Raw genomic sequence first — 25451 nt, forward strand, 5'->3', positions numbered from 1 at the left:
GTACGGACAACAAACACAGTAGTTGAGTGAAGCGGACGATAGCAAAGGAAAGAGATAAAAAAGAAAAAAGAAAAAAAAACAAAACAAATCAGCGTTCGCGGCAACGGGACGATATTTTGTGCGAAGGTGTGGCCGAGACGAGAGGTTCCGTCAGGAGGCATTTTAATTTAAAAGAGCGTGTACGTGTTGTGGTATGTTGGGACAACAACTGAGTTGATGCTGTGTGGGACGCGGCGCCCGTGTTTTTCTTCGCCTGCTGGTCGACAGATGTGACGGTTTCGTGTGTGTGTTTGTGAGGCGAAGGAAGGAAGGGCCTTCTCGTTCGCTCCTTCCGAGGTAAACCTCCGGTGTAGGCAGGGCGGACGCCGAAGCGGGAGCACGCCGCCGCCGCCGCCGCCGCCGCCGCCGCCGCTGGTGGTGGCCTAGTTCGGGGGCCCGCGTCACGGTCATTCGAGCGCCGGGGAGTCGGGGACGCGGCTCGCCAAACCTGAAGTACCGGCCGCGGCTGAGGCGTCTCCGTCTGCTCATTTCAGTAACAGCAGTCACAATAATTACCCACCGCCGGTCGCGCAAGTTGAGGAAAGAAGGAGCGAAATGCAGGATGAGCTGAGCCGCACATCATGACTGTTTAAGACAGTCAGCCGCCGCGCTGGCACTTCTCGGTTCTGCTCCGGTGAAAAAATGCCGATAGCCACGTAGTAGCGGGAAATAAAAAGGGGTGAAACGACCGCGAAGGGGGTCCCTGCCGTAGGCCTGCGCTGCACGGGCCGCTCCGCGCGCTTCGCCCGCCTTTTTGTGCGCTCTTTAATCCCAGTGAATTTTTTTTTTCCTCCTCCCCCCCTTCTCCCGGCTAAATACTAGCTGCTAAACCCTGAAGAGATGCGTTCGCTGGACGTCCTAGCTTGACAAACCCGTCTTTTTTGTAAAAGAGGGTTTAAAAGACTTCAAGTCTGACTTGTTTTCCTCATTAGAAGCATCCTGACTGAGTGACTCTAACGCTTGTGGGACATTTCCTCCTTGGAGCAGTTTGTGGCCGTTGATCTTCCCCTTAGCTGTTTTGTTTTTCGTCGAGTTGAAATTCAACCTGAAAAGTGCCCTTTTTTTTTTTTTTTTTTTTTTGAAATGTCCCCAGCCTGTTGTTAAACAGCTTAAACGCATAGTTTAATGTTTCTGATACTACTGACAAAACACCCCAAACCTTGTTTTTAAATGTGTGAACTGGATTTATTTAGGGCAGTTGTGTAAAAATTGATTCATAACTCCATCGAAGAGGTGTACAGTTGAGACGTATAGCTGCTCTTTTATTTATTTATGTGTAAAGTTTGGTTTATTCATTAGGTTTGCTGACCAGTTAATAACAGAAATACACAGTGTGGTGGTAGACAGGAGGTTACAGTTGTCTCTTGGAGTGGACATGAGAAGATGAACAGGCAGGAAGTGCTGGATTTTTGCAATGCCAAGCCCAAGGATGTCCATGATGATGGTGGTACAAACTACATGGAAGACATGATACCACTGAAGAGCCTTCAGGCAATGGCTGGAGATGTGGCTAAACAGGTCATTGGGACAGAGGCTGTCGACGTTGCTGGGCTTTCGGAACTGAACGATGGACACCTTGGGGGTCATCTGCGGGGTGAAGAACAGCAAAGGGTAGAAGAGGTCAACTGGAATGAGGAAAAAGGGGTTTCTAATGAGTTGTCTTTTGCCAACTCTGGCTTGGATAATTGTTCAAAGGACCACCAATATCAGGGGCGTAACTGTGACTCTGGGTCAGCTGAGCCAAACTTTTCTGATGGGGATATGGACATCGGTGTGGATTTGACTCTGGATGAAAGTGGCGTTTTGGAGTCCGAGCCGCTGGGCCAAAATGTTGACCAGGGCATCCCGGACAAAGTCGTTCTCGCTGCAGAATCCGCAGCCCTTCGTAGTGATTCAGAGGAGGCAAAAAGGGCCCTCAAAATGGAGGACAGTTTGCCTTTGGAATCTGCTAAAGGTGAAGTTGGCTCCACCATATCTGAAGATAATGAAAGGCATAAACATGGGGGCAAAAGGGTGACGTTTCCTTCAGATGAAGACATTGTTTCTGGAGCCGTAGAGCCAAAGGACCCATGGAGACATGGTAAGGATTTTACAAATCTGAAACTCCTATTGCTAATGTTTAGGAGGGGGTGGAAGTTACCACTTTCTTGTGTTAAACTCCAGTCAACAGTCCTGTATATTTGTAACTTTAGATTTCTTTTTGGCAAATAATTCTGCCGTGTGACCTCTTGATATTACTTTGTGCCTGGTTATTTTTCCAGTGACAGAACTGGTTGACTTTTAACTTGGAGAAAAAAAAACAAAGCGCATCATTGACATCTCCATTGTTGGTTAAGGAAAGATCCACACAAATTCTTAGGGGCTGAAAGATTTAGCTGAAGAACAGCAAGCGGCTGCTTATTTTATCATCTTGGGGGTACAGCTGAGTGGTATGCACAGATCTTGAAAGAGCAAGGTAGGATATTAATTTTAATAAAAAAGAAAAAAAAGTTTTGAAGTGGTGTACTCATTGTTGAAAAGTTACAGCCCCCCCTCAGGATAGTTGTTCTGTGAACAAGTTAAAGGTAGTTCTGGGATAGGAAGCAGTCTGAGTTTCTAGTCTTGTGTCCCCAGATTCTTGGAACTCAAGGGACATTGTTGAAGTTTTTACTTGATCAAAGTTATTTTTTTCCTAGTTTGGCCTAGTCTAAGCAATCAGTCCAATTAGGGATAATGTCAAAAACTATTGATCTAAATTATTTTATGTCAGCACATGAAAAGGAACTGTTCTTGGGATTATCAGGATGTCCCAGTTTCTTAACAACGTCCTATTGTTTCGAGTAAAAATTCACAAATGTCAAAAATAGAGCAGTATTATGGCTTCAAGTGGTTTCCTTTCTCTTTTTTTTGGAAAGATATTACTAACCAGCTTACCTTTGTATAGCTGGACTCCATGCTCTAACTCGATATAGTCATAATGTTTTTGAGTTATTTGTAATACATTTATCTTTGTTTTGTTTGCATGCTTTTCCTCCAAAGTTTAGTCTTGTTGAGAGAGGTATTGACTGTCATCTAGTTTAACCAGTAATGGACTTGTTTACTTAAACATCTTTGTTTTTGTTTTCCTTTTGATCTTATGCCAGCAACATTATCTGTATCTGTAAAGGATTAAAAAAAGTCATTCAGTCCTTTAACAACTGTATTTGACAGTATGAGTAAATATGCAGGAGTCTTGAATCTATTGGTAAATTGACCCCGTTCTGAAATTTTAGCACATCTTGTACCAAAATCCTTAGACTGTACAACATTAGTGGGTGGTTTGATTATGTGAGTACAATGTTGTGTGCAGGAAGCCTGTACCAGCCTATACCAGTAAATTCCAAATGTGTTTAGAACCACAGTTCAGATTGTAAAGATGAACAATATCATAACTGTATCTGTTGAATTGCATATGTCTTTGCCTTCACGTATTGGTAACTTTTTGGAATCCAGTTTGAGTAGCCATTGTCATGGAATTGTTAGATTCTTGCCCTAATTTTTTTAAGGTATTCTTTAACTTTTCTGAATATGAATTGTGTGTGTGCACACTTATACACAGGAGAAATCTGTGAGCCAGAAATATTTTTGCAAGTAAGCCTCAGTCTGGACTATGGAGATCTGACACTATTATGACTACATAATTTTGTCATGGAAAGGTATCTTGAGCACGAGCCTGGAGCATCTAAAGTGTCTTATAATGGCAGGCCTGTTTGTGTATCACATTACTCTGCCTGGAACCTCTTAGGCCATGTTCAGTTTGATCATTGTGAAGAACTGACAAAAGACTTGTGTGTGTTCTCATCATGCCCCTGTTTGAATTTACTTTTTGCTGTGTTACTTCTGGATCCTGAGTTTTTTGGGAATTAATGTGCATTCAGCAAGACAGTCAGGAGTGTGCATGAGCCAGTGGTCGCTGGGGTTGGGTTGTGGTTGCGATGCTTTTGACCAGTCTCTAGGTTGTGAAAGAAATTTTTTCTCCCCCTGGAACTGATCAGTCGCAGAACCGTATAAAACGGACATGTAGCGACTTTTCACGGCAACCTCGGCCAATGGAAGAGCCCCAGACAGCTGGGTGTCTCCCCGAACGGTTTCTGTTGCCTCCTTTTATTTGCAAACTTATGCATAAGTTATCGTAAGGCGTGGCAACACTTTCAGAACTTCCCTTGCATCCGACGCAAAAGTGATCTACTCTGAACAATTTGATCTCCCGTTTAAGAAGTGTGTTGGGATGCATCCTAAAGGTCAACAAAATTTCTCGTTTGCCTACCAACATTTCCTGTGGCCTTAAGCAGTCAAAGCCAAGACAGCATACATTTTCTAAATGTATTAACTAGAACATGTCACTTGAACATATTAACAAAATTTTTTCACACCACAAGGTAAACAGGGGATCAAGTGCATGGTGGAACAGTGCCTAGGATTTCCAGTAGTCCTGTCAGACCTTTGAGTTTAGTCTAATCATTCTTTGCTTGATGTTAAAAAAAAAAAAAAAAAAGGACAATGCTGACAACCAATAACTGCCTTTTCTGATGCTAGTTGGTCTGTCATAGTTAACATGCTGTAATTAGGTTTTAATTTTCTTAAGATGTTTTCAATTGTGTTTTTTGGTCTCAGCTGCTTATCAGTGTTCAAGGCTTCATGAGTAAGTCTTTTCCCTTTGTTTTGTGAAATGGTTATTTTCCATGGAGGACTCTGGCCCTCTGGCAGGATTTTAAAAGGGGAGTGCTGAAGTGTGTTGTATTCATTTCTTGCATCTGAAAAGGCCAGTGTGTAATGAGCACAAGTTTAGAAGGCACCATGTACTGCCTCCTTGACTGGGACTTAAAACCTTATTATTTTATGATGCATTAGATCTTCTCAACTTGCCCCTGAGCAGCCTGTCTGCCTGCCATTCCTTGGCATGACTATCTCATGTATTCAAAGAATATGAGAGGTTAGCCTGCTCACGTAGTGTGGCATTGGATCAAATAATGGCAAAGTACATGGTTCCGCACTCTGCCCTGTCTGGCACGACAGAACACAGTGCCCTCCATTTAATCTCTGGGCTGCATGGCTCAGGATATCAAGCCGCTACTGAACTTATCAGTTCTTCCTTTGGAGCACCCTTCCCTTCAAACCAAAATGTAGTTCTTGCACATAGTTGCATTCTTGCACACTTATAGTCAGTCTTTGTTGGAAGAGCATGTTCAGTCATGTTCTCTACTCTGCAGTTAGTATTGTGCTGATCCTCTTGTTATGAAATTACTTAACCGGTTTGGCATCGTCAGGGATGCATCTTCAAAAGCCCTCTGTAATCAGGAGATTAACTAGAGACCACAGTAGTACCTAATAGCTGTACCACTACTGAAGTGAAGAACAAAAATATATATTACCTTCAAGATTATTCAAGTATTTTACTGCTATGCCTATTTAGTGTTCCTTTAGTAAAACATAACTGTTTCCATCCATCCATCTATACATCCACTTAATGGGTTTAATTTAGTTGAAATCACCCTGATAGTATAATTCCTGTTGTGAGGGGATCAATTAACATTACACATCCTTTACATAACAGGCTCCCATACAATGATAAAACACTTGTGAAAAATGTGTACCATTTTCTCTTACAATGAGCTAATTTGGTACAATGGTATTTTTGTCCATTACATGGTCCTTGAAGGGGCCCTTAGAAAGATGTATGAAGATAGTATGAAAAATGCATGCCCTCAGCCCTGCATAAATAATTCCTGACAGCATATCTCCTGCTCTGGTTCATATTAGGTATTCAACCACAGCAGAATAAACATGAAATCAACACAATGCAGAACATTTTAATAAAAAAAAAAAGGTCTGAAAGGGGTCTGCACAAGCTCCAATTTGGTGGAGTAAACTTCTCCCCCTGGGCTGCTGATTCTCTCAAAGCCTTCAGTGCTTTAGTGTTCAGCTCTGCAATTGAAATTTGTATGTGTGTTTAGCCTCTAGAGCATGAAGCTAAGCTAGTAAATATTAACTTGCACTTGCTGTTAGGATGAAAATGCCTTAAGACTTTGTCTAATACTCACCTGTAAAAGTATCTGCTTGATGGCCCATAGGTAGATGTTTTACAAACTTTGATCCTGATCATGATGTATTGCCCTCCGCAGTTTTGTTCTGAGGTTGGATATTCTAGTTCTCTATAAGCCCTTGTTACTGTGACGCTATTAAATCCCTGAGAGTGTTGCTACTGTGGAGAGCATTCCTTTGGGACAGCAGGTCTGTGCTGCAGTCAGTTAAAAATGAACTGGGATGTAGTTACAGAAGAACGGAGAGTTCACAAGCAAATTTTTCTAGAATATGGAGAATGCCATACCAATGGTAGGCCACTCTCCACTTGAAGCAGAAGACAATCATGTTGTCTTCATGCAAATGATCTATCATGCAGAGCAGTAACAGATTTAAGTGTTTTCAGCCAGTCACATGGTACAGGGAAATAGGCTGCCTCTGTCTTGTTCATGACCACAAGCTGTGAAATAATAATGTGCCACCTAGTCCAGAGCCTGTAATTTTCCCCTGCTGGGTGTGGCTGCTTGATGTCACCCAGGCGTGAACCTTTAAAAAAAACACAAGCACTTCACACACACAAATCCCAGGAGGTGCCTTTCTATAATATGTTTAAAGTCTGTTTTAAAATACTAAGATGTAGAAATGGTTTTAAATGTTAAGTCCCTTGGACAGAAGTATTTGCTGTGCAATCATAAGAAGACAATTTAAACACAGCTCTTTCCTGCTTAGTTTTGCTGCTTTGTGACAGTGGGCAGCCTAGTGGTTAAGGGGGACAGCTGATAGCATAGTGAGCAGAGCTTGCTGCCTTTGGACCCAAATGGTTTCAGGTTTGAATCCCACCTCCAGCTGTAACAAGTTGCTTTGGAGAAAAGCTTTTTCTAAATGAGTAAATATAAGGGTATGTCCTTATTACCTGAATGTTGCCAGTTCAAGACAGACTCCCTGCTGCTGCTGCAGGACCATTGAGTAAGGTACTTAATCTGAATTGGTGTATAAATGGGTCAGTTGCTCTAGCTGATTGCTTACTTCACACTTAAATTTTTTTCTTAGTTCAGTTTAAGCACTATGCTTGAGATTACTTCTGTTTCTTAAGCTAAGAAATTTTTCAGTACTTTAGCAGGCTACCTTGTAGGACTTAAACTGGTAAATTTAAGGATACAAGTCCATGTCTTTAACTACCTTGCTACCTTGACACGAACAATACATTGCAGTGCTGTTAATCTCCAGTTGTCTTGAGATCTAGACCTAGTTTGTCAGATGATAGCTGATGTGAAGCCAACAGGTGACTAGTGTTGTCACTCTTGCATGTATGTGACAGTCATGTTCCCTTTGCAAGAACAGGGTGGGCCATGTCTCGGAGATGACTGAGTGGAATAAACTTTGCAAGGTCATGCTCTGCCCTCTCCGTAGCCAGTGCTGACCCAGAGAAATGCCATGAGACCTGAGGCTCTTAGCCCCCTTCATCTTTTGCTTTCCCCTCCCCCAACAGTGCCAGGCTATTTTGGACCTTGCTGCTCAGCTGTTAACTAGTAAGAAACTTTCTGGAACTTTGCGCAGGCCCCATTATGCTTATAGCACACATTCATCCATCGTATTTAAACTCGCGTCGCCATTATGCAGGGCGATCAGTCATCCTGTAACTCATGTGCCTTGACTTCTCATCTCAGCAGGTCAGTAGCAGTCCACATGATCTGGCTCATTTATTGCTACGTCACCCTGTGTTTGTTTGGCTTTCCTACTGCGCTCCAGAGATGTGTTGTAGGTAAACTGGAATCTAAATTCCCAGTAGTGTGTTTGTGTGTGTTACATTGCTCTGCTGTAAAAATGGGTGAATGATTGCAAGGAATTTACTGTAGCGTGTATAGCATTGGAAGTCACCTTGGAATGAGGTTTCTGTAAAATACTGTGTGATACTGTTGAATAGTCATTTAAATTTGCTTTGTGTGTGCAGAATGTATAAATGTAATGAATGAGTAAATGTAAATACTGCTCAGCTGTTGAAGATGTGCAAAATCCAACTTCAGTCCTTGTAAATGGGAAGAAATGCCTTGCAAGGTGAAGTAGGGGTATTAAAGGAACATCCTTTAAGTTGAATTCTTGTTGTGATGAGTATATGGAGACTGGATATCACTGTCAAAGTTAGGATGCATCACGGGGAATTATTGATCCGGGAAATCATAAGTGACATTTTAGGTTTCACTTACTGGCCTGATCTCTCCCCCCCCCTTCTTTCAGGCTGGCTCTACTAAGTTATTAGTGTAATGATTTCTGCATAAATGGTACATTTTAAAAGGAAGGTGAACAAAATGAATTAAAGCAGAATCTGGACAACAGAGTAATTGAGTAACTGTCAGCAAGGGTTGCTTTTTTTTCCTTTCTTTTTAAAAGTCATGGGGTCAATCATAACTTGGTGGTTCTTATCATTTTACCATAACTCTTGGTATTTAATGGTGTGCATAATGAGTGTTGGAAGTGGCTGCAGTGTTCCTGAGAGCATTGTTAGGTACCTTCATACCCATCAGAGCAATATGTTAAGTCATCTTTTGGGACAGCAAGTATTTTAGTGGCTAGAGACAGAATTGCTGTTTCAAGGTAATGCTTCTTGCTCTTGCCATTGTACCCATGATCAAGGTACAGTATATGCCTTGAATTTCTTCAGTAATAATACCCAGCTGTATAGATGGACCAAATACTGTAAGTTGTTTTGGATAAAAGTCTGCTGGGAAACACCTTAGTGACCATATGCTGTATGAATTTCAACAAATAAATGCTTCTTTTATGTTATGAGAACTGTTATCACAATACCACTATTTCCAAAACGAGTAAATCATTCATCTTGGTTGTACAGTCCGTAACAGATCTTAAACAGCACAGAGACGACTATTAGACTTGCCTCTGCATCTTGTTCTTGTGGATTCCACAAACTGCTAATGTGGCTTGTCCAAACGAATAATTTAGAAGACTGTAATGGAGAGGATGGGAAGTGGATAGAATGCTCTTTGGATTTTGGTCCATTCAGAGAAGCGATGCTGTGCAGGCTGCCTTTGGAAGGAGGTAGTACATAGAATGCTGTTTTAATTTTTTTTTTTTTTTTTAATTTCCCCCTCTTTCTCTTGATACCAATTCCTTTTGATGTGTTGAGAGCTTGTCTGTAATCACAAAATGAGACTGACAAATCGGATTTGTAGGGGTTATGGGGGTCGAGGGGAGGGGTTAATGGCAGTGTAACTCAGCTTACAAGCTGAAAAACCATGGCCCAGGGCGGATGGTGGCATCTCTGTCCTTGTGGGTTCTTTTTAGGGCAGCGGTTGCATTTGATAAGTCTCATCCGTGTGCTCTACTCTACCCGCACATTCAGATGCGAGGGTTCTATATACTTTGTATGTCACGTGTACACGACAGTGTGCAGTTTGGGCACAGCAGCTCTTGTGTGTTTTTGATGTATTAACAGTACAGAGCACTAGATATTGGCTTGTCACTTTTTTGCACACAATATAAACTATTGTGTATAACTATTAATGGATAATGAATGGATTCCCAAATTCAACTGCTCGTACAGTGTTGGTTTGCAGTGGTCTAGAGCCTGTCACAGAAGCACAGGATGCGAGACAGGGTGTACTTCGATCAGGATGCCAGTCCCTTGCAGAGCAATTATTCATTGACACGTACACACCTTGTAGCTGTGTCACCAGTATGGGCAAATGTCAGCAGTTCACTTGAGTCACATCTTTGCACTATATGAAGGAACTGGACTAGTTGAAAAATGAGTTGAAGCCACAGCAACTGTGTCCCAGTCTGGGCTAATGTGCTCATGAGTAGTCCTTTGAACACTGTTGCTGCAGCTCTTTTCACCCACCACCTACAGCTCTCATGGGTCCACTTGGGTGGATCTTTGCTGCTGTATTTATGCCAGTGTGTAACGGCTCCAGCTTTGCTGCTTATTGAGAAAGGTTAGACTAGACTGACCTCAAGAGATGCTGGGAGTAGGGGAGTGCACTGGGAATTACTGTTACCTGTAAAATATAGTTGTGAAAAGATGTTTTTGAACCCTGATGAATTATCTGGATTTCTGTTTGAAAGGTCATTAAATGTGGTCGTATCATCGAAGTCATAATTTGATCAGACAGTTATCTAAGAAACAGACATTTTACATTTCCATATCTTTTTTAAATATGACATGGTTTAAACATTCAAGGCCACTGATGGGGGGGAAAATATGTGAACATCAAGGATGACACCTTACTACAAAAGATTGCAATTGAGGTTAGGTATTCATGTCAGTAGAACATACCCTGCACGCCCTACCTACAAGGAGTTCTCCTTCGTTGGCAACTCTCTCTTCACTTGCCCAATTTCTCATGCTTTTCTGCAGTCTCTCACCATGTTTGACTGAATAGCCATCCATTGCTGTGCTCATGCTGCTGATACTGTCCGCAAGGCAGGAATCTGCTCACTCTGAAATGGAAATTATCAGCTGGGCAAATGGAGAGTAGGTTTGTGTTTTATGGTAACGTAACCAGTTTTAAGTAGTCAGCTTTTCGACATGCTTTTTTTGTGTTCATTTTTTTACTTGCACAGCAAACCATATACGTATAAACTTGTGATGCTATCACTTGTTCAGAAGGTTAAAATGGTTTTGTACCGATGCCAGGCTGATATACATGCAGAAATAGGTCCATGGGGCTGATGATCACTGCTGTTCGCCTTTGAACCAATGAAATTCCATCTTACACATTCGATTTTAACTTTTCTTTGTGTTTCATGTCGTTTGGTTATCCAAAAAATGCTTGAAATGTTCAGTCTAGATTAGTGTTGGAACTTTGCAGTATGCACAGCCTGGACTCAGTTGTGTTTTTGGTGGGTGGGAGGGGTTTACCTGTGTTAAAAGTAAACAAGGCTGGTTGGCACATTTGGTTTTCCTATCATGCCACTTCCCATCTGTTACCCTTGTTTACTCAACTGCATTCAAACTTCAGGAAAAAGGTAGAGTACTCTGATATTAAGGGACAGATATAAATAAAACTTGTGTGGTTCAGAGTTGAGCACTTTGGGCTATTTACTGCATTTGTATTTTTGTCCTGTTGGTACAGGTCCAGTCCCCTTCTCCAACAGATATTTCAGCTTTTGTGACTCCCAAGGGAGCTGGCATACTCCAGTGAGGGCAGCCATGTTGTAAATGCCACACAGGGTAGAAATGTGCACAGGCTGTAGACGTGGGCGGGCCGTTCATTCCCCTGGGATTGTTTACCTATGGCATGGCGGCTCAGCAGCCCCTGCTGATGACATTGCTGTCTTTCAAGGACTTTTCATTCACAAGTACAAATCGGTTTATTTGAAGAGAACTGAACGTGGCCAGAATTTAGGAGCTTACTTCTTTGAAGTAGTGTAGCTTGTTTCAATGGCAGTTGGTCCAGAGGTGGAATTAAAACTTAATTTTTGCTGAAACCGGGGGAGTTTTACTTGGACATTCTACACTACAGTAAAGCAGGATGCTGTAATGTATTTGAACAGTTAATGACTTTTTAGCAATATGTTCGTCTCTTTTCACCATGGGGGGTGTGGTGGCGCAGCGGGTTTGGCCTGTGCCTGCTCTCTGGTAGGTCTGGGGTTCAAGTCCTGCTTGGGGTGCCTTGCGGCAGACTGGCGTCCCGTTCTGGGCGTGTCCCCAGCCTTCCAGCCTTGCACCCTGTGTTGCTGGGTTAGGCTCCGGCTCGCCGCAACCCTGCTTGGGACGAGCGGTTTCAGTGTGTGTGTCTTTTTTCAAAGACCATTGTCTGACATGGAAAAAAAACTGTTTATCTGTGTTGGGCACAAATGGATCAAAGTTTGGCTGTGATCCGAGGCCTAGAGTATTGTGCAACATCAGGAACCTCTCCTGATCAAATAAATCAGAGTCCAGAAACCCAGGAGCAGTGCAGTAATAGGAGCTGACACAAACAGAAGGGAGATGAGCCTTTGTAGGTTAATGGAAAGTCGGCATGTACCATCTGTGACAGATCAGCTTACAGAACAACTTAGCCAGGTTAACTTTGTGCTCCTATTTATCCATTTCAACAAAAGTATGCTTATCATATGCAATAAAGGCTCATGTAGTATTTCATTTTCATGAGTACTAGACTTACTGTATGTTTATATTCTGTACTTGACATTTTTCCCCTATAAAAACAGAAGGGTGTTACTGTACTTACATTTTTTGAAGTTTCATGATGGACCACATTTTAACTTTGTGTACAGTATAACTTGGGTACCAGTCAAATCAGTTTCATCTTAATACACAAACAGGTCCAGAACAACTTAACACTGCAGTCTATTAATGTTGGCAACTGTGCAGCTCTTGAATGTTCATTGCTTACATGTGTATGGAATAAATATTTATATTCATCATTTGCAAATAGGGACCTAAAAATGCATTATAACGTATAACTCACTTTAAATAAATGTTACACTTTCCAGTTATCTGCTTTTTTTGGGGAGGGTGGGGAATACTGAAATTGTGAAATAGATATTCATCTGAGTTCTACTGTTTTTATGTTAAAGTATATCATTTAAATTCTGCATCATATGACATGGACAAAGGCAAGAAATTATTAAAAATTACTTTAAGATATCGAGGATGCTAGGGTAGCAGTTTGGGAGTGACCAGGTATGAGGTGGTATAGGGTGGACTTAGAGATGCGTTTCTTAAATCAAAGGGCATCAATTGTGTCAGCAGTCCTAGCTTCACGTTGTGACACCCATCTTTTCACGCTTAGATACTATGGTTGCACTTGAGGCCAACAGTAATGGAGTTGTGCATAGCTTTGTGTCAGATATTTTAGTATTTTTAAATTCATTTTACAACTCCAGGGCATATGTTTAATTAGCATGTGTCACATGAATGTATTTACAGTGAAATAACTATATATTGCTGTTTCCCAACTGTTTAACATTACCTGTTTAATAGTACTGGTCATAGCACATTATAGAATGGGACATACTGTACAACTTGAATGTGTCATTAGCACACAAGTGCCTTTACCAGCCATGCCTTGGTCCTTAACTCTGATGTTAACTAGGCAGTGATTGTATTCAGCCATTTATGCAGTAGGTTGTTCTTACTACAACAATTCAGAGGAAGTATCTTGATCAATAGCAGAAGGGACATTCGGATTCCTTGGGGCCAGGGTATTGTATCTTTGCTGGGGTTTGATGCTAAATACCTTCTGGGTATTAATCACCTGATTTCATTCTACGCTTTTTGTGCGTGACCCTATCGTGCTGCTATCCCTTTAATTTCCTGGTGTGGGGAGTTTCTTTTTCCTTCCACTAGGCCATCATGGGCTTACTGTGTTAGTGTTTAGAAAGCTATTAATCATTGTTAGTAGGCAGAGTGCAGGGACAATGGGCTGGTCAAGAAGTACTTCAGGATAGCTACTGACCTGGATGTCCTGCCAAGGATTTAATGGAATTCTTACCTCAGTAAATCAGTGGTCTTTGCCTTACTAACTTGCATAAGGTGTTATCTGTAACATTTAAGCAGATGCTACTTTGCAGTTCTTGGATTTTTATGCAGACATAAATTTAGGTACTATAACAGTTGCCATTTGAGCACAATATGAATATCTTGCTAACGTCAAGCATTCCTCTTCAGCCTTGCTGGTGATGTTTTTGTTCCCTTAATTCAAATTTTTTTTATTTTTTAATTTTCACTCTTTGTCGGTGTTGTGCTAAGACTCCTGTGTTTCCTTTGCCTTGACTGTGGAAAGTATGTTCATATGTAGTTATTTTTTGTTAAACAAAACTGCTGATTCAGATATAAGGATGTGTGCAAATAGCTATCTAAAAAGTGGTGAATAAGTTACATTACATTTACAGTTATTCATTTAGCTAATGCTTTTCTCCAAAGTGACTTACAATGTTAAGGTCCCAATTATCACTCATTTAACCATTTATACAGCTGGGTAATTTTACTGGAGCTGAAGTTAAGAAATTCAGCATGTATTGGCTGTAGTTCTAAATTAGAAGTTAGTCATGGGTCAGAGTCCTGGTTGTGAATTTTATTTCTGTCCTGGTTGGAGGAGATGATGTACCATGCCCCTGGAAACACTGAACATTTCTGCAAAGGAATGGGAACACACTCCATTAGGCTCCCATATCACCGCAAGTCCCTTGCTTCTTATGGGGCCTGATAAGGGTTCTGTGCCACTGTTTTATTATTAGCTTAAGCATCTTAGAAAATAATGTGGCTGTCTAGAAAGTATTGGGATTTCAGTAATCATTTTCCAAAGGACCTCTGTGAATCAGATGTGGAACCTCTGCACTGAAGACTTAAGGTTGTCTCCTGTGGTAGTTTGTGTTTTTACAGACACATGTAGACAGCTTCTCAAATTCAGTCTGGTGTCTGTTGTGTTCTGTAGCATGGTTTTAAAGGATAGCTGTGCTGCCTCAGTGCTTTGTGGTTGTCTGTATGGGAAGCCATGCAAAGGTAAAAAGTGTGGGTGTGTTCATAATGGAGTCTTTGTCCTGGGCTGCTCATTGCTGTGAACATCAACAGGTGTCATAGTTGGGGACCTTGTTGTCCAAAATGATATTCTTAACACATTTGATAAATGTACAACTATGTAAAGAGGTAAAACTGTAGCAGCATGGATTGTTGGGGAAGTGACTATAATGATATATTAATAGTTTTTTGGGGGCGCTGCTGTGTCATGCAGTACTTGCTTTTCAGATGGTAGCTGATCATGTTCACATCACTCAACTGTAACAGAAGAAGGAATCTTGCCCAATAGTTGACCAGCAGCATTGCTTACAGGTGAAGATAATGGAAACAATCCACAACTAAAAGAGCTGAAGAGAGCATTGGGGTGTGTTTAGTGTATACTTGGCCCTAAGTCCTTGCTGCCTCAAAAGGTTGCCTAGCTGCTGTGTCCTTTGGAGTGGAGGTTCAGGAAAGAGTCTCTAATAGTTTATATCCTGAAGATGAACTTGATCTTAGTTTGAATTAAGTGATTTGGGTTTAGCATTACACAGTGCTCATCGCTAGACCTGAGGTGTAAACGTGCTGAAAAATACTGTTTATTCATTGATGCTGGAAAAATTTTGTGGCATAACTACCACTTACAGCATGTGAATGTTATCATTTAGTTGTAATTAGTTTTGTTTACACAGGAAGGCCTGTGACTTATATTCCATGATTGGTGGGAGTACAGGAAACCACAAGAATGAGCTTATTGCCAAGTGAATGGCATGTTTGAAAGAATGAGGTGTTTTTGCTGACTCCTTGTTTCTCTTCCAGCTCAGAATGTGACAGTGGATGAGATCCTCTCTGCCTATAGGCAGGCCTGTCAGAAGCTCAACTGCAAGCCCATCCCTAAAGTGCTGAAACAGATAGAGGTAAACCTTCATTCCTGCTGTTATTAAAGAATGTGTAAGCCAGACATGAAGTGGATGTAATAATAATGACCACAGATGCCTGTTCTTATGTTACTAACAGAAAGGTCTCCACATGCACACCTTACGGTTGTAGTTTATGTTGAGCAAACTTGTGTTTTTGAATGACTCCGTGCTGCATTGTTGTGACAGGATTAAGAGCAAGGACCTTCTCTAGGAAAGCTTGAGCCACTGAGAAACTAACTAGAATCCAGTTTGGAAGGATGTTGGTATCCTCTTCCTATGTCCCTGCATTGCTGTGGGAGTCAGTGGAGACCTTGGTTCCTTACAGGTGGTAGTGGCCTTGCCTCCATTTGGAGAGTTTCTTTTTTGAATTTGCAAACAGATCATGGCTTTCTCATTATTTTAACGTACTTATTCGAAATTGTTCCAGTAAAATTACCCAGCTGTATAATTGGGTAAATAACTGTAGGGAACTTGAGATTGTAAGTTGCTTTGCCGGGGGGGGAAGTCAGCTAAATGAATGTAAATGCAATTATCTTTTCTTCACTTTTCTATTTTCAGAAAATTTTTGTTCGGAATCAAACACAACCTTATGCACCCAAACGTTAGTTGCCAATAAAATACAGATAAAAAGAGTAAGAATGTGGGACTGGATTATTTCATCTTGCTTCCAGTGTTTACAGCTTGGATCAGGTGTTTGTGAGTGCAAATCAAAAACAACTGGGACTGAAAGGAGTTTGTGGAGGCTATTTTATTCCATTTCAAGTTATTTTTAATTTTGGTGTGGCTTGAAAGTAGTAAAATCATGGTTTTCTTTTAAAACACCATTATTTTTATTATAGCTATACATGAAATTTCTGTAGAACCTACCCAGAAAATCAAACTGTTTTGAGACCTGTTATGCTTTTATTGATTGAACCAATAAATCTTACTGCAGATTTTTATATCAGTAGTGTTATTCAGCATCTTTACAGAATCAAACCTGTGACTTTCAGGGATGCCTGTATTAAGCTTGCATTGACTGTAATTTTGGATTTACAAATAGTTAAGAACAGACTTCTAGTCCCAATTGTTTGTACATTTACATTACATTTATTAATTTAACTGATGCTTTTCTCCAATGCAACTTATAGTGCCACTTACAATTATTTACCCATTTACACAGCTGAGTAATTTTACTGGAGCAATTTAGGGTAAGTCACTTGCATTGGGTCCAAAGCCAGGAGCTCTAACCACTATGCTGCCCCACTTGTAAGTTGAGGAACTGCTGTATTTGGTCATGTAAACAGTTTTCCAAAGCTTCAATAGAGTAGTCTTCAGCTTAATGGTGTAAAGTGTAGCTGTGAGGGTGGGCTCATGCATATCCTGTTCCTGTCAAATCCACTGACTACTGAGATATTTGCGTATTTACACAGTCACCTTTATATGACAGGTGAAGCATAGAGTTTGTCTGTGTAAGGCAATGTCTATCTCTAGTTACACAGCTTGTCATTTTTCAGTGTCTCTTGGCTCTAACGCTGTTCTGAAGAAGGTGTGCAGTTGATGCTTTTGTGGACAGAGCAATTAGAAATGCTAACCAAGTAGATGCCACAGGTTTCTCCTGTAAAACACATTTGGTCACTGAAAACTTCAGACAAGCCGCAGCTCCCCCCTCCCCGATCTGTCTGAGGGTAGAAACTCAAATTTCGTACTCAGTCATACTCTGAAAGTTGTAAACTCCCAAAAACCTGTTTGATGGTTTTTCTCGTAGGAAGTATGTATGACATTAAAAAAAGCTGAAGATTATGCTGAGTAACATTGAGGTAGCTCACTACTAACATGGCACCACCTTACACTATCCTGCCTCATGAAATTTCCAGATTGGGCATAGTCAGATGTTGGAGAGCTCCAGGAGTAGCTCTGAATGTTTCAATCAATGGGGAAAAAACCACTTTGTTCAATATGAGTGTGAGGAGAGCCATCAGCCTGCAGTACCTTCTGTTGGCTCCAGTTATAGGCCTGAAGTAAGGGTTGCTGTATTTCCTCTGGTGCAGTGAACAGATGCTTGTTGGCAAAGGGTCAATGTCTTTGGCAGATCAGATGAATACAGTGTTTATTTTATGCAACATAAAACTCTGAATATCTGTGAAAATCTGATTTCTTTGTGGGTGCAAAAAAGCAGATCTTGTTCAGTCAGATTATAACACCTTGTTTGAAAACACATTTTAAATGTGATCCCAAAGTATTGTTATATGAAAACCAGTGGTCATTAAGACAGACTTGAAACAAGAGTGATATATTCAGGTATGTACTTGTTCTCTTTGGAGCTTGTGTGGGGCCATAGTTTCCTCAAAGGGCTGTTGAATTTTTGAGCTGTAGTAACACTGAGCAGGGGTTTGGGTTTAGCTGCTTGGCAGCACTGTGACACATTTCTGGGCATCTCCCTATGTTCTGTGTACACACACACACACACACACACAGACAGACGTTCATTGCCAGATGTGCAGTACTGGTGGCCACAGTCAAGGTGCAAGGCTTTATTAAATGCATCTGCAAGCTGTGCACCTGGTATTGTCACCCTGCACATAATGTATTTTTCATAAATAACAGCCTCTAAAATATGACACTGGAACTTCATGGTGGATAACTAAAAAATATAGCTGTTTGATTGTAAACATTTATTAAAGCACAAGTAGACAAAATTATTAAACATTTTAAAATTAAGATATCTAAAGATTTAAGTTATATAGAAGGCATAGATTTTTGTAAGTTTTCATTTTGTCCCTGAGGAGGGGGAAACTTACAAGTGCTTATGAATACTTTATACAACTGAAGGACAGGGCTTTCATGTAAACTTCATCAGATTAACAATTCATTATGTTTTCTTGCTGAGTGTCCTTGCTTGTTAATTTCAGCAGTTGTCAAACTCTCTGGCAGCTGGTATTTGCTTGTCCCAGACCCTAGCATGGTGGCTACCTTGTTGTAAATGTGGGAGCATGCTGCTCCATTTCCCAAGGCTACCTGCCATCTGGTGGAATCCTGCTCTTTAAATCCAATCTCATCCAGCCTCTTGTTAATTGCTTGTCCAGATGAATTCAGTGTTGATGCATGCATGTGAAATAACTTTTCCCCACTCACCTTACTTTCTTAATTTTTATAAGAGTATAGAGGGGATCTCACATTTGTTTGTACACACGCACATATGTGTACAGCACCTGAAAACCCGCAAGGCATAGGAATTTCCTTCCAGGTCTCAACACTGCCATTGTTTCAGTCTCGCTTAAGGCCTTGGGGCATCATGACAGAATCAGTGTGCTATCAGGTTTGAGTTGGACAGGTAGCTCTTGTAAAATTGTTTTACACAGTTCATAGCCCCATAGCAGCAGTTAAAATTTTATCTGTACAGTTCCCCACCCCCCATTTTTTTTTAAAAAAAAAAGAAAAAAAAAAAAGAAAAATTTGCCTCTAAGATTTGTCACGCAATGTTATCGGTGGTAACTTTGTTCTTTAGTTCCAGTTATTTGCGCAGGATTAAAGTTTCAAGCTTTGTCATGTGTACACTATGAATATAGTGAAGTTCTATAAACAACAATGTAGGGCATTGCAGTAGAGAAGTGCAAAGACAATGTAACAATAGTGCAAATACGAGACAATACAATAGTACAATTCACAGTACGGGGATAAAATATAGGGAATGGATATTTACATTTTCAAGTAAGTGGTTTACATTTATTCATTTAGCAGATGCTTTTCTCCAAAGTGACGTACATCTCAGAGAAATAAAATTTGTGCATTGCATTAGGAGAAAGAGAGACATGTGATTCTTAAGTAAATCTAGTTTATTTCCACTTCATGCACTGATGTTCATCACATGAGTAGGTGCACAAAACACAGGATAGACTACTCTTGATCATCTTCCTACATTTTTTTTTTAAAGGTACCCAAACGTTGACATACAATACAGGAGTAGCAGCTGTGTAAAGGCTTATCTGGGCATGATCATAGTCATAGTTCATGAACATTTACACCACGCATGAGCTTGAGAGATCATGGGCGAAGTGAGTCTGGAAAAAGTGAGTTTTTAGACCCTTCTTGAATGTAGACAGTTTCAGCAGTTCTGAGTAAGAGGGGGAGGTCATTCCACCACAACAGAGCCACAACTGAGAACCTCTGCACTCTACTATTCGTGCACGGGACCACCAAGCAAGCAGAAGTAGACGAGCGAAGGGGTCTAGCTAGGGTGTAGTGGTCGATCAAGTCTTGAAAATGGCTAGGAGCAGTTCTGTTGATGCACTTGTAGGCAATAACCAGGCTCTTGAATTTGATCTGGGCAGCTATAGGAAGCCAGTGCAGAGAAATGAGTAGTGGAGATACATGGAAATGCTTTGGCAAGTCAAACACAACTTGGGCAGCAGTGTTCCATATCAGCTGCAGAGGTTTTATGGCAGTAGCGGGAAGGCCACACGAGTGTGTTGCAGTAGTCCAGACGGAATGTCACCATGTAGTAGACAAGTAGTTGGGCAGAGTCAAGGGGTTTAAGAGTGCAAGGTGCCAGTGTGCAAACTGACAGCAGGAAATGACTATTGAAGTGCAAATGAAAGTTCAGTAGACAAGTGATTGACTTGCTACCATTAAAAACTCTAGGTAATCTACAAAACTAGAGAAGCTTTATGAGTGGAAATAAGATGCGGAGACACAGGTGCTCAAACAGTTTCAGTATGCAGCATGCACGTAGTCACAGATGTGTTTCTGTACTTTATGTGCTATGTGTTACTTTTTCCAGGCATGCTCTGACTTCTCTCTGCATTTTTCCTTTGTATTCTTTTCAATTTTTTTTTTTTTTTTTTTATAAAGGAGTTCAAAGAGTTGACTCAAAGGAATGACTGCCTGGACCTCAAAGGTGAGATTATCACTGCTCCCTATGGGTACCTCTGGGGCACTGGCCTGTGGTCCTGGGGTATGTCTGGGTGCACTCACATGGATGTTGGCAATTGCGTTTAGTGCAAGTCCAGCTGTGTTTGTTGTGAAAGGTGGCACAATTTTGTCCCCTTAAAATAATTTAATGCAGAAAACCACATTTGTACTTCATTTACCATTTTTGTCTGCACCTTTACTTAACCCCCCTTCCTGTCTCTAATCAAATAAAGCCCAGACATGGTTCAAACTAAATTTAATGGACAGTAAATTGCTTAAACTAACCTCACTGAACTCTGAAAGGGGTTTGCTGTTAGAATGATAATACTGAAAGTAGATGAATGAGAAGTTTATAAATCTAATGAAATGTAATACTCATGAGGGCTATGACCACCTGAACCCACCCAGGGGAGAAGCTGGACTACAAGGCTTGTGAGTCCCTGGAGGAGATTTTCAAGAGGGTCCAGTTCAGAGTGGTGGACTTGGAGCAGACAAACCTGGATGAGGATGTGAGTGGTGATCCCACCTTATTACTGTAGCATGTAGTATGTAAATTGACTCTTTGAAATTTTGTGCCTTCCTTGCCAAGGGCTCCCTTGATCTCACATGAACAATACCACTGATGGCTGTCAGGGAATCATCAAACTCAGGACTGAACTGGAACACTTTCATCTTTAATCTGTTACTCATGGATTAATGATTTTTGTGTTCCAGGCTCAGGGGGACCTATCATTATAGTCATTATTTTTATAGTTTCTCTATCTTTCACTGCACTGAGAGGCAAGCTGTTTTGTTTTTGCTCAAAGCCTCTGCAAGGACAGTTGTTATGCGTTGATTTCCAAATGTTAATGTTTTAGTTAACTGAGTAGGTTGATGTGCATGCATTCTCATTAGAGCCTGGGGGCAGGATTGAATTTTCTTTTTGCGTGCTGGAACTCTGACCAGCACATTGATCACCAAGTCAAATTTTCCAGCTTGTTCAGTTCCTCTGACTTGTGACTTTAGCAGAGTGCCTTTATTTTTGCATTTACTACTTGGGGTTCCCATCTTTAGCAGTTAAAACAACTATCGATAGCTTTGAGACATTGCTTAAAATGCCTGCAAATTATTCCAGAAGTGTTAACTGTCATCTACTGGTCTATTCATATTGAAAATTACAGTGGATATTAAGATTATGAAACTGTTTACTGTCCTGAAATGCTAAAAGCGTCTTATTAGTTGTATGTATTTCAGAAATGTGCTCCAGTGGTGACATCCCAGTATGTTGGCTAAAGTGGGCCAATTCCTGCAGTGGGAGTAGCCAAGATCTGCTCTGTGCATCATGTCTGTAAATGCCTTGTCCTTGTCCAATGTTACCAGGGTGCTTCAGCTCTGTTTGACATGATTGAGTACTATGAGTCGGCTACCCACCTCAATATCTCCTTCAACAAGCACATTGGCACCCGTGGTTGGCAGGCTGCTGCTCACATGATGAGAAAGGTAAGAAGGGGGCACTGTCTGTTAGCTTGGTCCATCATTCATCCTAGTACACAATAATTCACGCACCTCAATGTGAAAAAATTAAGAAATTACATAAATTTGCTGTTGAATTAATTTTTAAACATAGTGAATTGGTGGGAGAAAAATTCTTTGAACTTGGGTGGCCTGTTCATGTGGTTTAAATCCACTTAAGATTGAAAGAACTGTACAAATCCATTTGGCCCCATTTGTATAAGGAGGATGCTAGGGTATCTCTGCCTGCACCTGCTCAAAAAAATAAAAAAATAAATAAATAAAAGGAGGCTAATCCTGATTTAATAAAATCACAAAATCCCTTGAACATCCCCAGAGTTGTCTGCTTTTGTTCTGTAATATTGGAAAGGAAGAAAGGTCTTTGGAGAGGGAGAACCACTGAGATTCTAGTGTTCTACAATCTTAAGTAAAACCTCTAGTGTAATAACAGCCCCAGTTGTCACCTTTTTGGTGTTAAAAGCCTGTTTCTCCATGGTTTACCCTTCATGTTCTTTGGAATGTCATCTCCCATCTTTTCAGGCAGAGTCTCTGTCTCACCCCCTAAATGTGCTGAGAAATTGCTTTCCCTCAGATGAAGACCATTTTTATTTTAGTATTAAAAGTATGAGTAAGTTATTGTGGTGTACAGTGTCCCATGGGTCCCAGCATAGGACTAAGACTCTGTCAAAATACTCAAGTTGTTGCCTGCTGTCCCCACAGTGCACATACATCACATTCTTGGGATATTTATCACTTTGTGAGTCTTGTTAGCTATTAAAAATCTTGTGTTGTGTTTTTATCCACACAAATAACAAGCTATGGTGCTAAATGCTTTTGGTATCATGTTGAAGAGACCTTTGTTGGTAGGTGTTCATGGGAGTATCCAATTTTCAGTTGCCCTGCTTTTTTGGATTCTCTTGCGATGTAAAATTCTTTAAAAATTTACTGCCTGTTCTTTTTTTGTTGTTTGTTGCAACATCCCATCATGCTTTTGATATATTTGTGTTTCTAGGGCCTTTCGTTTGCTGATATTTTTTTGTTTTTCTCTTCCAGACGAGTTCCTTGCAGTACCTAGATGCCCGCAACACTCCTTTGCTGGATCACTCTGCGCCCTTTGTGGCACGAGCACTGCGTATCAGTGGCAGTTTGGCTGTATTGCACTTGGAGAATGCCGGCCTATCGGGTCGCCCACTGATGCTGCTGGGTGAGCAAGGGGGAGTTGAGGCAACAGGGTGGGTGGTCAGAAGTAGTATAAACAAGGGCACATAATGGATGGGTGAGGTCTACTTTCAGAAAGACTGGTTGCTGCTTCTTGGTATGAGTTCCGCTTTTTGATGCAACAGCTTCGCTACTGAGTATAAACAGAGCTGATGTAGCTGTGTGTTAAACACTGATGCATGATAATTGGTTGTGCAGTTTCTTCACTTTATAAATGGGTGAGCAGCGTATATTTGCTTCATCTGGGAGGGATGACATGACCAAGCGAATTACAAAATTCTGCCTATAATGTGGATGTGTCAAGTAACCACAAATTTTGCCTCCACACTTGTAGCCACAGCTCTGAAGATGAACATGAACCTCAGAGAGCTTTACCTGGCTGACAACAAGCTCAACGGCCTACAGGACTCTGCCCAGCTGGGCAACCTCCTCAAGTTCAACTACAACATCCAAATCCTGGACTTGCGCAACAACTACATCATGGATTCTGGTGTGTAACATCCTTCCTGTTTCTTTCCATATTTTTACCTTGCATAGTATCCTGTCTCTTACGGTGCATTCCATACCTGCTCCTAAAGTTTTAAAAAATTCCAGTACTTTTGGCGTTTTTGAGTTTTGCATGGGCCTCTCACTCAACCCTTTTATGGTTTGTTCTCTTTTTCTGTGTTTTCATACATTTTGGCAAAGGTCTGGCATACCTGTGTGATGGCCTGAAGGAGCAGCGGAAGGGTCTGGTGACTTTGGTGCTCTGGAACAACCAGCTCACACACAATGGCATGGGGTACCTTGCAGCTGCTTTGGTAAGTATCTACATGTACATACAGTTGAGCATGAATCCAAATGGCTATGGACATAGGACTCTTCACGCAACTGTCAGAACTGAACACTTATTATTTTAGTGTGCTACCATTTCTCATGATTTTTATGTGTACAATGACTGTTCATGCTGGAAAGAGGAAGCTGTATCTGTGGTGGTGGTAGGGGTGGGAGGGTGGCACACCCCTGCTGATTAAGCAGGTCATAGGCTGCCCGGAGTCAGCCTCTCTCACTTGTTACCATGGCTGCCAGGCACCTCCTGTAGTCCATGCTGTTTTGCAATCAAACGTGCTGTGACCAGAACGAGCCGAGTGGATCTGGCCAGCAGACACCCGCTTGCACAACTGAAGGGGGATAGGCATTGGCATTCTTATCATCTCAGACCTAATCTAAACTGTCTTCTGACAGTTTGGGTCCTCACAGATCAGCTGTCCTTTCTGTTTACCAGTGAAACTCACTCAGTCTCACCTGGCAGACAAGCAGTCCATAATTTTAGCAGGACTAACAGACCACTATTCAAGGCCCAACAAGGACACGAAGGGCACTGCTTGGCTTCTGCTGTTCTGTAATTGACAGGAAATGTCTGGGACTTTGCGTGCCCAGTAAAGAAAACGGGGAATTCCGTTAAGTGTACTCTAATTTCTTGTCGAACATTGTTTCTCATTCCTGAGTACTGATCCAGTTTCATTAAACAGTTTGCAAGACATGATCAACTTTGTTCCCCAGCCCTGCACACAGAGCTTGGAGACCCTCAACCTGGGCCATAACTCTGTTGGCAATGAGGGCATCCACAAGCTGAAGGATGGGCTCATAGCGAACCGCTCAGTACTGCGGCTAGGCCTAGCCTGCACCAAGCTCTCCTGCGAGGGTGAGTCTTATCTTTCTGTGCTAAAATGTTTGTGTATGCATGCAGTAATGAGTATTTCCCAACATGGTGGGTGGGCAGCATGTATCCTAAATACTTTTTGTTTTTAGCTTATATTTTTAAATGCTCTTATTGTGTTCACAGCAGTCTCAGCTTGGTGATATTTTAAGGACATGTATAAAAACAAGACATGATAGGGATGCAGAATTTTAGTAAACTGCATTTTAATACTTTGTCGGGGGCTTCCGTGCTCAGCCAGTGGTAGAGGGAAAAACTAGTTCAGCTGATATGGAAGATGGCGTTAATTTTCAGACAGATCAGCCATTACAATGTTAATGTTCATATGTCTGTGTTCATGAAGTGGTGGATGATTTTCTTCTCTATATCGAATTGTACAGATAGTTCCCAAAGAACTTTATCTTTGTCTACCCTAGGTGCTGTGGCAGTAGCGGAGTTTATTGCAGAGAGCCCCCGTCTCTTGCGGCTAGACTTGCGGGAAAATGAAATCAAGACCGGGGGCCTGATGGCACTGTCACTGGCACTCAAGGTCAACACCTCCTTGCTGCGCCTCGACCTGGACCGGGAGCCTAAGAAAGAGACTGTGAGAGTGGGGGAAAAAGGGGAGCGAGCATGTCCTGGGAAAGTTCTGTCAGACTTTGTGGAGAATACATATATATTCTTGACAGAGATAAAGATGACAATTTGTCATGTACTATAG

The 25451-nt window shown here is 41.4% G+C and overlaps 1 protein-coding gene across 1 annotated transcript in view; it reads left to right on the forward strand.

Annotated features, from left to right (window-relative positions):
• Positions 1–575: 575 nt before the first annotated feature.
• The window catches only part of ppp1r37 (protein phosphatase 1, regulatory subunit 37), a 28197-nt gene continuing 3321 nt past the window's right edge, over positions 576–25451 (forward strand). Inside the window, exons 1-10 of the mRNA XM_018748856.2 lie at positions 576–2119; positions 15353–15450; positions 20284–20329; positions 20752–20852; positions 21703–21822; positions 22888–23038; positions 23387–23542; positions 23740–23852; positions 24595–24736; positions 25168–25334. Of these exons, the coding sequence (XP_018604372.1) occupies positions 1423–2119; positions 15353–15450; positions 20284–20329; positions 20752–20852; positions 21703–21822; positions 22888–23038; positions 23387–23542; positions 23740–23852; positions 24595–24736; positions 25168–25334 (1791 nt within the window). The 5' untranslated portion in view covers positions 576–1422. The remainder of the gene's footprint in view (positions 2120–15352; positions 15451–20283; positions 20330–20751; positions 20853–21702; positions 21823–22887; positions 23039–23386; positions 23543–23739; positions 23853–24594; positions 24737–25167; positions 25335–25451) is intronic.

The sequence above is a fragment of the Scleropages formosus genome, chromosome 10 (genome assembly GCF_900964775.1).
Source record: "Scleropages formosus chromosome 10, fSclFor1.1, whole genome shotgun sequence".
NCBI lineage: Eukaryota > Metazoa > Chordata > Actinopteri > Osteoglossiformes > Osteoglossidae > Scleropages > Scleropages formosus.